Source organism: Berghia stephanieae, chromosome 6 (genome assembly GCF_034508935.2).
Source record: "Berghia stephanieae isolate SIO BIC M18660-M18661 chromosome 6, UCSD_Bste_1.3, whole genome shotgun sequence".
Taxonomy (NCBI): domain Eukaryota; kingdom Metazoa; phylum Mollusca; class Gastropoda; order Nudibranchia; family Aeolidiidae; genus Berghia; species Berghia stephanieae.
In genome coordinates this window covers 35,188,489-35,201,963 of record NC_088365.1, presented here as the reverse complement: position 1 = coordinate 35,201,963, position 13,475 = coordinate 35,188,489, and the positions used below count along the sequence as shown (strand labels likewise).

The 13,475-nt window shown below is 36.3% G+C and overlaps 1 protein-coding gene across 2 annotated transcripts in view; it reads left to right on the top strand.

The window, feature by feature from the left end:
- The first annotated feature begins 12,314 nt into the window (after nt 1-12,314).
- Nucleotides 12,315-13,475, top strand: part of LOC144974942 (uncharacterized) — a 135,784-nt gene continuing 134,623 nt past the window's right edge. Inside the window, exons 1-2 of one of the 2 annotated variants that reach the window (XM_078918477.1) lie at nt 12,315-12,478; nt 12,795-12,975. In XM_078918477.1, the coding sequence (XP_078774603.1) occupies nt 12,408-12,478; nt 12,795-12,975 (252 nt within the window). In that variant the 5' untranslated portion in view covers nt 12,315-12,407. The remainder of the gene's footprint in view (nt 12,479-12,794; nt 12,976-13,475) is intronic. The other variant, XM_078918476.1, reaches the window with a different exon arrangement.

Genomic DNA, 13,475 nt, shown 5'->3' with positions numbered 1-13,475 from the left:
TATATATTTATATATATATATATATATATATATATATATATATATATATATATATATATATATATATATATTAGTGCGGGGCGGTCCTTGGCAAGCTTAAAGACCACGGTCCTACGGTCCTTGGGAAATGAAGACCGCAAGGACCGGTCCTCTAGGACCGGTCCTTTTCGACATTGAACATTCCTGAGAGACTGTTGGAAATTCGAACCGGTTTGACCTTTGAGAGCGTGGGATCGTTCATTCTTGAACCGTTAAAGACCGCTACACGATGAAAACCGTGGCCTACAGGAGTAAAACACACGGAGTAGTCACACTCATTTCAAATTGTAACCTAATTAGAGAAGAGGGGTGATGCCTTCTTTATTTGCTCACCGTACTTCCTTGTTAGTTCGATAATTTAATAAAATTTGAAATTTATCCCCATTAACGGAGATAATGGCATCGCCCAAGGCGTTGATCGAGTTGTTCGTGGCGTTGATACACACACGCAACTCCTACCCCCCCCCACACACACACACATTAGAGGGCAGCGAGCATTGAAGAGTAAGAGAGAGACGTGAAGTTATAATAAGAGGGGGTGGATGAGGTGATAAGAGGGGTCGATGGTGACTTTTCGCCAGATCTAACAAACTCAGCTACCCATTCATTGCTGAGTAGACAGGGATTCAGAAAAAAATCGACTGCACCCGGGATCGATCTCTGGCCCTTTGCGTATAAAGAGAGTGCTCTATCAACTGAGCTATCGGGGTCCCCAAATATTCTATTGGACTTTTTTAAAATTCAGACGTTATAACTGGGTTTTTTGGAAGGAAGAAACTAATGAAACTCATATTATTTGATTAGTAAAAACACCAAACGAAATTTTAATATTATTGTATTATTTTAAATGACAACACTGCGATAGAAAGGAGTGGTGACAAGAGATGGACAAAAGAAAACAAAAAATCGGATTTGCTACTTGCTAGGTTCGACACACACACACACACACACACACACACACACACACACACACAACACAACTCTTTGTAGTCACATACATTTCAAACAAAACCCATTAGAGAAGAGGGGTCATGCCTTCACCATAGATCATTGTCATTGCGATCATTATGGTGTAGTAAATTTAGAAATTTACCCCGTATAATGGAATCGTCCAAGGCGTGCGCCTCCTGTTCCCCCATCTCACACACGAAAGGGCGGTTTGGGAAGTGGAGGTTGGTGGTCGTCTGCCTGTATGGTCGTCTGTGTCGTTTAGTGTATGGCAAAGGGGGGTGGGTGCGATTAATTAAGTGGGATGGGTGGTGATTGGTGGAAGATAGGCAACCGAAGCAACGAATCGCTGGGGAAGTAGTAGGCTATGGCGCGAGACCGTAGGACCGTGGTCCTTGCAAGGACCGCCCCGCACTAGTTGAAAGGTGATAAGAAGTGAGGACCGCCGCCGATCTTCCCCTCTGGGACCGATCTTCGGTTCACAGCTAAAAGACCGTCGGACCGCGGTCCGGACCGGTCTTCAGCGCGGCACTAATATATATATATATATATATATATATATATATATATATATATATATATATATATATATATCATATTATTATTACAGACCACTGATGTCAGAATTACATATGTGAAAAAAATATGTTTCATCAAGTTGTTTCTAACGGTTTTTAATGAGGTAGGGCGGGTCAAAAATGACAATTATTTTCCTCGTCAAACCTAAAAAAAAGGCTTTGCATGTATTATATTCAATGATTTAAAGACTGTCACAAATGACAGCTTTATGTTCAAGTCCTATAGAATTTATAATTGAAATAGCTTTATACATTAATAATTTTAGATTCGTGGTCTTAATTAATATTGGAATCAGTGCGGTCATAACCAAATGATTGTTTCCAGTTCTAATGACACCTTTTGCCATAAAAACAGTGGCATAGTTGGCTGGTTTGTCACTTGCTCGTATGCCAATCACTGCAGTCTTCAAATCCTTCAATATAATCTTTTTCTACATTGTGTAAGTTAAATGACATTTTAAAAGAAATCTAACCCTCTCCTTACCACCTCCAGCAAAATCGTTACATTTGTTACAACACAAAAGAATTTTTAAAAATTCAGATTTATTTTGTTCATCACAAATTTTGAAGAATGATCTTTGTTTAACTAATAAGAACATAAAGTTGTCTTGTAGAGAAATTGTTTGTGTTTAAAAAAAACAATTTTCCTGCCCGGTAAGCCTGTCATTTTGGGAAAATACTGAAAATGATCGGTAAGGAGAGAATTAATCAAAGATAAGTACACAGTCTCTATCGATTTTATTCATGTTAGAAACCTTTACTTTGAATGTGTCCAAAACTTAAGAAGTGAATCCAGGCCAAACATATTTTTTTTTCTTATTTGTCTCCTCAATGTGTCAACGTAAGGGAGGTAGAATTGCTTTTGCAATATTTTGTAGGCTTTAGATGATGCATGGTTCATTGACAAAGCAATCCTGTTTTCTTGTACATACCACCTTCTTCCTTTTGACACACTCATGTCTAATTGTAGTGGAAAAAAAATCATGTGTTTCCTTGCTTAAATACTTAGCAGATAACCTTTTATTGTAACTGTTTCTTTATGTGACTTTTTGTAGGAATTTGGGGATGTGATTTGTTTATCAGACAGTCTAGCCACCTTTTAAAAGACGTTATTAATTTATCTTTGTCTTGATTCAAGTTTGCTGTCTTAGAATTTAGAAACAATGTTGACTTTTTCTTGCTCTTTGACAGGTTTTGTGTTTGTATTAACTATCTACTCTTTTGGGTTACTTCTTGAAGGTGTTAATGATTTTGATGAATCAAATAAGGCTGGTATAGTCCATACAAACAGATACAGTATCTAATGGGCCATCAATGACATCATTTGTTGCAACTGATAGGTCAATGCTTTCATTTACAGTTAATAATTTGAAAATCACTATTTATAATCAATCCATCCATTGTTGAAAATAAATAATGAAAAACAAGTATCAAAATAAACCGACAAACATTGCAGTATTGTAGAAAAAACAAACCAAAACCACAGTGTAGTCAAAACAACAAAAGACGCGACGCAATAGGAGTGCAAGGAGATTGTTTATAATGTAGTCATGCGCACTCTTTGACTTAAGGAAATTTCCCACCGTGGATGGTTATCTGCATATGGTCTTAACCTTTCAGGTATTTTTTATATTATTATCAATTTGGTTGTATATTCGACTATAGTGTTGCCTTTAGTTTTGATACACCTTTGCATGTCATGATATTATGTCTTGATGTAAGTTTGAATGTGGTCTTTGCTGAGAAAAGTGGTGTATCCTGCAAAATTCGATGAGAATTTGACAGCCACCTCTAAATGCTTTTCTTTTGAATGATCTTTGAAGAATTTTTCTTCTTCCATTTTCTCCAAGGCTTTCCATTTTAGTCAATTGAGAGGAAGGTGTAATTTTTATTATATTTTCTATTCTTTTCAATTCTTGGTAGCGATATGTTCTTTTTTTGTCTTCATTTTTTAGAATTTATAGTGTTGTAACTGTTGTGATGATTTTAAATCGTATTTTTTTTTCCAAAAGGATTTGAGAATCCTAACTGCAAGGTGACTTGCTCATTTACACGCCAGTGTTGGCAATCCTGACCTCCCATAGTGGGCAGGGAGGTACATGCTGTGTCTTCTATCCCCCCATAACCTTTTTCCAATTGTTTCCTGTCGTTGTCTTGGAATGAGATTACTTAGTTTTGTCCTGACCCTGGCGGAGTTCCTTGGCTGGGAGGGAAACAGTCGAATGTATAGTTATGATTTTGGGAGATGATATTTTTTTCCTTGTTAATCATCTCTCTGTTATGCATTGTATTATGTTTAGATTACATATTGTATTATATGATTTGTAAACATTTGAGTGTATTCCTCTTAGTTGGGACCTGTGCTTCTGTCTGGATGAGACTTTTAGGTGATCTCAAACTAAGTACTTTGACGGTGTGTTCTTGGAATCTACATCTGTTCCCTATTTGAACCAATTCCCCTTTGTCTCACCTTTTCTTTTGTGCTTTAATTGTAATTCTAGAACTTTTTACTATCCCATTTTCTTCCTTTTTACTGGCGCTGATATGACCTTGATGTGTTGCAAGCGCCGTAAAACCCTTAAAAACAAAAAAAAAAAAAAAAACAAGTGCTTTACCATTTTTTGGCATAAGAAATCACATACCTGCTGAGTGGGGTTCCTGACCTCCCATAGTGGGCAGGGAGGTACTTACTGTGTCTTCTATCCCCCTATATTTGTTTTCCAACTTGCTTTCTGTCTTTGTCTTGGAATGAGATTACTTGGTTTTACCTGGCCCTGGCCGGATACCCTGGCTGAGAGGGAAATAGTCAAATGTATAGTTAGTTTTGGGAGATGATTTTTTTCCTTGTAAACCATCTCTCTGTTTTGCACTGTATTATGTTTTGTATACATATTATATATGATTTGTAAACATTTGAGTGTATTCCTCTTAGTAGGGATCTGTGCTTGTGTCTGGATGAGACTTGTAGGTGATCTCAAACTAAGTAGGCCTACTTTGATAGTGTGCTCTTGGAATCTACATCTATTTCCTATTTGAACCAATTCCCCTTTTGTCTTCCCTTTTCTTGGGTTCTTTAATTGTAATTCTAGAACTCTTTACTTTCCCATTTTCTTTCTTTTTACTGTCGCTGATATGTCCTAAATGTGTTGCAAGCGCCGTAAAACCCTTAAAAACAAACAAAACAAATCACATACCTGCCTATTGTCATGTTCAAGTGTGATAAGTTTATGTCCATTGATATTGATAAGGAGTTTTTTTCATAGCGGTGTGATTATTTTGTCTTTTGAATTGTGACAATATGAAGTTCATATTTTATGATACTCCTCATCAGATTTTTGTCTTTTTAGTTTAGACAAAATACTTCACTGCATACTTTTAACAATACTGCTAAGCATTTCAGTCATATGTATTTTTTAAAAAATGATTATGTCCACCGTGCGGGTGGTTGGATGGGAGCATCACCCTTGAATCATATACCTATGATGTTCGCATGGGTGTACGATCCGATAGTGATGTCGTTTCTTCTTCTCTTTACTAGCCTATCCTGCTTCTTTGGTTTGTGATTGTATTTTTGACAGGGGATATTTTTTTTTCTGTAAATCTTCTGCCTGTTTGTTCTTGGTTATTTATAATTTAGCTTATGATATCTATAGGTTATGATTTTGATTTACATTTGTTCTATTTTTGTTAGATTGCTTGTTTTTTTGTTTCAGCGGTCTCTCATATAACCTCAATTGTGTTGGAAGAGACCTAAAGCAACAAACAAACAAACAAACAAAAAAAAAATATGTCCACCGCTGTCATAGGTACTTGAAAATTATTTGTCTCCATTTTCACTGTAATCATAGTAAACGATTTGACAAATTGCATTCATTTTGTAAAATGAAAATGATATTATAAAAATGAGACAAAAATTGTAAATTCCAGCGTTATAAATGGTGCACTGTTAAAAGTTTGATTTTGTGTAAGTATTCATTCTCATCACACCATTTTATGAACAAAAAAAGTAACAATAGTCATAAGAGATACAATACAAGCCTTGTTTAATTGATATTTCATGTTTTTTAACAACTTTTGCCACTCCTTAGACATATCCATATTAAATACAAATGTTAATTTTTACAAATAATAGTTTATAGACCATTTCCCTTTTAAGTGGGAAATAATATTGATAATTTTTAAACGATATCAAAGTTTCCAAACTTGCGTCTTGTTTTCAGCAGAGTTGTGTGACTAGCGTAGAAATAAACCACACCTTGTTGAAAACCAAATAGCCTGTTGGGATAGCTTCTGGAATAAGTTTTCTTTTTAAACATGTTACACAATTTTCAATATAACGCAGAAATCATATTTGATTTTATTTCTAAAGATTTAGTGGTCTCTAATGAGTCCTAACTTTAATAAAATGGACTACAGCATAATACGGACAATGATATCAAAACAGTGCATTGGCCTTTTTTTTTCACAATTCCATTCTGTTGATAGGAATCCTTTTTCAAAAACTTTAGTAGATAGAAAATAGAAGTTTAACCTTTGTCTGTATTGGGCGGTTGGCTAGGACTGAGAAAGAATAGTTTATTTACATGTGGATACATTTTTATAACTTTTTTTAGAATTGGGTTGAGGCAAGTCCAAATGGCATAGAGGTCATGCAGTAAAGAGTCAGAAATTCCACAAGAGCTTTTGAATAGAACAGGTTTGCAATTATATCTTCCAATCTGGTAATAGCCCGTATGGAGAGAAATTTTTGTTTTTTGTTGTTGTTTTTTTTTTTTTGCAGCACCACATGATGATCATTTTGTATTCCCTTGTCCCATTTGCTGGCGTAATTCTCGGCAAAATGGACATGAATTAGGCATTCATTGTTTTCTACCGTGTTTTGTCTTTGTTCATAATATTTAAATTGTGCAACCATATTAAATATATTATGTACGGTACTTTGAACGCTAGCATCTGAGTTTTGAATAAATTCCACACATCCTGGAAGCAGCCATTTTCCCCCTTTGTGACACATACGAAACTACTCCTCTTCATTACTTCGTATTTTTCTTTTTTCTTTGATGGTTTGCCACTGATGATAACTAATTTCTCTTCCCTCTGCAGCTGCATCATCAAAAGTATTCTGAACTTCTTTGTCCTGGCAATTGTCCTATATGTTGTTATGCAACTTTTGTTCTCAGTGGAGCAAGCTATTTGCTGGACGAGAAGATCAGTTTTCCACGTCTGTATTAGCCCTTTTCTCCAAAGTGCCTGGGTGGGGATCCTGACCTCCCATAGCGGGCAGGGAGGTACATACTTTGTCTTCTATCCCCTTATATCTGTTTTCCAACATGCTTTCTGTCTTTGTCTTGGAATGAGATTACTTGGTTTGTTTTTTTCCTGGCCCTGGTCGTGGGCCTGCCTGGGAGGGAAACGGTCAAATGCATAGTTATTGTTTTGGGAGATGATATTTTTTTCCTTGTAAATCTGTTATGTATTATTACATGCGTTATTTTTAATGTATAATGTTAGCATTTGAGTGTGTTCCTCTTTGTTGGATTTTGTTCTTGTGTCCGGATGAGACTTATAGGTGATCTCAAACTTAGTACATGGGTGGTATGCTCTTAGAATCTACATCTGATCCCTATTTGTTCCCAGTTCCCCTTTGTCTTACTTTCTCTTGGGTGCTTCAATTGTAATTCTACAACTTTTTACTATCCCATTTTCTTCCTTTTTACTGGCGCTGATATAACCTAAATGTGTTGCAAGCGCCGTAAAACCCTTAAAAACACAAAACACAAACTCTCCAAAGTGCATTGTCGAACGGGTTAATGTTTTCACATTTTTTTTTTTTTGCATTGGCATGTCTTTCTGTCCCTGGGAGTACCCAAAAGGGTAAGATTTCAACTGGATATGTTATATTTTATACAGATGTGACATTGTTCAAGAATTATTCTTTGTTTTTAAAAATGTGTTTCTTGTGATGGTGTCTCTGTTTCCGGGTGCTAGTAATGGCATGTCACTTGGCGAAATAAAGTCCCTAAACAACAAGGGCAGTTTCAGTGCTGTGATGCGATTTATAGGTAGACTGACTGGAAAGGCTCACTTTGTAAACCCAATTTGGGTGCTCCATCTCTGCTACAGAAAACATCATATGCTTCTTTTAACAAACCGAGTAGCTCCATACTTTTAAAGCATTCTCAAAAAAGAGCCGCTGCTCGCAATACCCTTATAAACCAAGTCCCGCCACAGCTTTCGTTTACACTCCGTGAAATGTTGACAGTCCACAAAACCATTTCACAATTCACAATCAGTGTCCCCTCACCATTAGATTTAGATATCATCCTGGGTGGGGATCCTGACCTCCCATAACGTGCAAGGAGGTACATGCTGTGTCTTCTATCCCCCCATACCCGTTTTCCAATTGTTTCCTGTCGTTGTCTTGGAATGAGATTACTTTTGTCCTGACCCTGGCCAGAGTTCCTTCGCTGGGAGGGAAACAGTCGGATGTATAGTTACAGTTTTGGGAGATGATATTTTTTCCTTGTAAATCATCTCTCTGTTATGCATTGTAGTATGTTTTGTTTACATAATATTATATTATATGATTTGTAAACATTTGAGTGTATTCCTCTTAGTGGGGACCTGTGCTTGTGTCTGGACGAGATCTTTAGGTGATCTTAAACTAAGTACTTTGATAGTGTGCTCTTGGAATCTACACCTGTTTCCTATTTGAACCAATTCCCATTTTTGTTACCTTTTCTTTAGTGCTTTAATTGTAATTCTAGAACTTTTTACTATCCCATTTTCTTCCTTTTTACTGGCGCTGATATGACCTTAATTTGTTGCAAGCGCCGTAAAACCCTCAAAAACAAAAACATTAGAAATCATCATAATATGATCTCTTCACCGTCACCAACAGCTGCACCATCATAAAAGGGAACAAACATGTGATGTAAAAAAAACAAAAAAAAACAAACTGGTTCCAATCTCAATTGAAGTGTAAAACCACTCTGCCGGAGGATTGGGTACCAAACTTGTGTAATTGATTTTCAGGTTTCAGAGTCATGGCATCTTAATTTTCTAAATAAATCCTGTCGCCAATCAAAGATCATAATCTATCCTCTTTTACCTCCCGTAATCCTCCGGTATATGCATCCTGCTTCTAACTGAAACTTGGTTACATTTACATACACTTCCCGGGAGTTTGGAACAGGAAGAGTAGGTATGACGTCACTACATCTCAGCCCTATTATAATAAATAATTTATTACGATCGCAACTATATTTTCTGTACTTATTACTCCTTCGGCCACCAATACATATTGCTACTACATACTAGCACTATCAAACGGTAGGTGGATATATTCCCTTAGCACAGGGACCAGCTCGCCCCTCCTTCCAGTGCATCCTACATTTTGGCAGAAAGTGTTGTCAGCGGTCAGACGGTGCCTCAGATTGGACCGTGCTAGTGACAGAAAAATAATTGACAAAAGATGACAGATGTCGAGTGGATTTTAACATCTGCTTAGAAAGGACAAATTCAAAGCGGATAGAATAAACAGCAAAATACCACCAGTACCTATTGGTCAGTACTGACCCCCTGGCGCTGGCGCTTGTTCGTCAGTACTGACCAGCACGTGCCAGCGCCCGGGGGTCAGTATTGACCAATAGCAATTCCGTTATTTTTATCTCGTGAATAAAAGCTTTATGAATTCAATCACAGGTTTGTTTTTTTTCTCCACCTTATTATTGATTTCATTAACTTCACAAGTGTGGAGCCAATTTCACCACCACCACCACCACCACTACCGCAGCAACCACCACAACATCATCATTACCACCTTCATCACTGCAACAATTACCACATCTTCATCATCATCATCATCATCATCACAACAATAACAGATACTTCTATTACTACTACTACAACAACAACAACAACTACTACTACTACTACTACTACTACTACTACTACTACTACTACTACTACTACTACTACTACTACTACTACTATGAGGAACCATAAACTCGGATGGCATCCTCTTACTATGTTGAATATCACCAACTGGTAATTTTATTTGGTCGTTTAGGCCTTTGCAAAATATTGTCACTTTGTCACGCTTTCTTCTTTGTTGTAGCGGTTCAAGATTTAAATCAGTTTCGTGTTTTTTTGTTTGTTTTAAACATCCTTGTTTGGATTTATAAATGTCACTGCTCTGTTTTTTATTCGTTGGATTTCTTGGATGTTTGATTTGTAAAATGGGTCCCAAACAGAAGTGCTATTTTTTAGTGTAGGTCTAACAAAGGCCTTGTTGTTGCACTTTAATTGTATTTCCCACCCGCTGTCGTATGAATTATCACTATCACTACTGGAAACCACCACAATCACACCATCATCACTACCATAAGTACTTCAATCACCACCACCACCACTATCACATCTTCATCACCCCCACCACAGATGAATTGCCGAAACAATGGTGTAGGTGAAGAATGAGGTGACAAAAAATTGATAAAAATTATTGTACCAATGACAAAATTAAAAAAAAAAAAGAACAATCTTGATAAATTTAGGTTGAGAGAACTTATTTGCAGAACTAATAACTCAACATTGTTATTGGCTCATTGTTGTAGCTAATGAAAATCACTCTCAAACCAACGTAATAATATATTACACTTTTGCGTTTAATTGAAGATTGGAAAGAGGATTAGACAATAAAAAATATGTCGCTGCAATCCTCATGGACCTTTCGAAGGCTTTTGACTGCTAGCCTCACAACATTCTTATTGCTAAACTAGCTGCCTATGGGCTAGAACAAAAAGCTCTTTATTTAATTGAAAATTACTTGAGCAGAAGAAAACAACAAATAAAATTACAGGATGCTGTGGGCAGCCACTAAAAAAGGCGTTTCACAGGGATCAATTCTTGGACCATTAGTTCTTAACATTTTTATAAATGATATATTTTACTTTATCAGAGAGGGAAAATTATATAATTATACTGACTACAATACCCTGTCATATGTTCATTCAAATTTCGATATGCTTTTAAAATCTATTGAAAATGAAAGCGAAATTCTTATCAAGTGGTTCGAAATAAATTGTATGTAAGCAAACCCGGACAAATTCCAGGCAATTGCAGTAGGTACAAAAAACACCCACAAAGAAACCCACGTTCAATATTGGAACTGCAAGTACTACATGTGAAGAAGTTGTAAAATTACTAGGGATCGACATAGACTACCAACTAAAATTTGATTTACACATTAAAACCATCTGCCGTAAAGCTTCTCAGCAATTAAATGTCCTAAAAAGGCTAGGAAAATACCTTTCAAAATTGAACAAGTTAACAATATTTCACTTTTTTGTATTGTCAAATTTCAATTTCTGTCCACGAGCTTGGTATTTCTGTTCTAAAACTAATTGTGATAAGCTTGAAAAGATACAAGAAAGAGCACTGCGTTTTATTTATGAAGATGACAAAAAATCCTACGACCAATTACTTTTAAAGGCCAAAGTCCCCTCCCTACAAATAAGACGAATGAGACCAATTGCTTTGGAAACGTTAAAAATTTTATACAAAATTGTTCCTCCTTGTCTATCTGATATGGTCATTTTGAAAAATAACAGATACAATGTTAGATTTCAAACCTCCTTGATATTCGAAGGGTCAGAACAACGTGTTATGGCAAAAGATCTTTCAGATATTCTGCTTCTGTGCTTTGGAATGAACTTCCCAAGCACATCAGGAAAATTTCAAATTTTAATGTTTTCAAAAATCATATCCTCTCATGGAATGGCCAGCCATGCAATTTTTAATTCAGAAAAGTGAGTGGAGCAGGCACTTATGTTGGTAACAACAAGATATGAAGTGAGTAGAAAAGTGCCAGAAGACAATAGAGAATAAAAATTTAAAAAAAAAAATTCACCCCATACACCGGAGCATACTCAATGTCTCAATCGTTTCTATGTTATATGTTTGTGATGAGAATATTGGCTATTAAGCTTAACTGCTGGTCAAAATTACTTCGCGATGGTGGTGAACGAATCGGCGATCTCAAGAAGTGGGTGAGAGAGGGATCTAGAAATGACTTTGGGTTTGAAACGAATATTTTTGTGTTCGTGGATAGCTCACACGGTAGAGCCACGCTCTCACCTGCCAGGCGGAGTTGTCGTACCAATAAGGTCGCAGGTTCAAACCCCACCACCGCCGCGAAAAAATTTTTTATTCTCTATTGTCTTCTGGCACTTTTCTACTCACTTCATATCTTGTTATTACTTTTCTTTGTGTGTCATGATTGGAATCTTGATGAGGGAATATTTTTAAGGGAAAATGTATTACTAGATGTATTTTTATGCACTATGTGTTAAAACCTATGTCGGTCAAAGGCTTCTATTAGCCTGACAACATTATCTATGGAACATTTTAAATGCCGACAATAAATAAATATTTGAATTGAATTGAATTATTACATACAAATATCATTGTCCATTACAGCAATGTTAAAACAAGCCCATACTTGCGTTTGGATATCAGACCTGCTAATATGCACACATTTTCCCCCCAAAAGGATCATAGTCGACGTGTATCATTGTAAATTTAAAACAATTTGCTGTGGAACTCCCACCCCCGGCGGCGAACATATCAAAGGGAAATAACACAAAATATGTTTTTATTTGAGCCCTTTTTCATCATAATCCCCCTTTACCTACAACTGTCACTAAGGAGGGATTGAGTCCCGAGTGTTGACAAGTTGAAGTTACCGGAAACGCGGTGAATGACGACAAGGACAGTATTATTGACAACGGTGAGTGCAATGATTACGGTGTGTCATGGTGCCCTCATCATGTTTGTGTCATCATGAAAGACGTTAGAATAGCGACACTCCCATCTGTTTTAACGGAATATTGTCCAGAATTCGATGTTATATGGTAAGTTGAAAACATAATAGCCAATGTCTGTTATTTTGGTCAGAGATCCCTCTATTTACATGACAATCCATCTTACAACAGCAGTTAGTGGCAGTAGCATTCTCCATAGAAACCAAAACAACTGTTTGATTTTATCCTGTTGCTAATCAAGTATTGTCTATTTGGTAACAATTTTCTTCATGGGAACTGACTTATTACGACTTTCTTCTGTAAATAAAACAGAGAACAAATATGGTCACATCAACTTAAAACAAATAAATCGAGCAGCCCTATTTGTATCCAACTGTCATCAAGTCTTTTCAATTTCAATTTTCAGGACTAAGAAAGCAACAGGCTGTGGGGAAGAATCATCTCCGAAAGTGACAAAGTCAAAGGTACGGACTATCGATACTAACAAAAATCAAAAGCAGCAGACTCAACGCACGACATCTTTTCCTAGATCCCCTACACCAGGCAGTGCTAAGCATTCTGGTAAAGTGAGGAAAGAGGAACGAGAGGTAATTTTTTCTTGAATGCATGTTAATTGGCAATTCTAGACAAATCATGTGGACATAATCTATTTGTTTTTTAAATTTCTTTCTGAAAATTCTCTTTTTTTAGCCAAAGATTACAATATTTCACATCTCTACCATCACTACATTTTTTTCCTATTAGGGTTAGTCATAAGTATTATTAAAGTGCTAGGGTGTTTGTTTTTCCTATTGGGGTTAATTAAAGGTACTAGGTTTAATTTTTTCTTGGGGTTAGTTGAGGGAATATATTATTAAATATATTATTGGGCCACACAGAAAAATCAGTCGAAGATATACCAAATTACACAGACAACGTTGTTTACCAATCTGCCCTCATTAAATGATGGTGAGTACAGTATCGAATGAAAATAGTTCGTTCCCCGCGACATTGCGGGCTTTTTACTAGTCCTTTCCTTAAAAAATATAGCTTTGTGGAGAACATTGTGCTTATTTGAGTCAATAAAAAAAATGATACGGCGCACAAC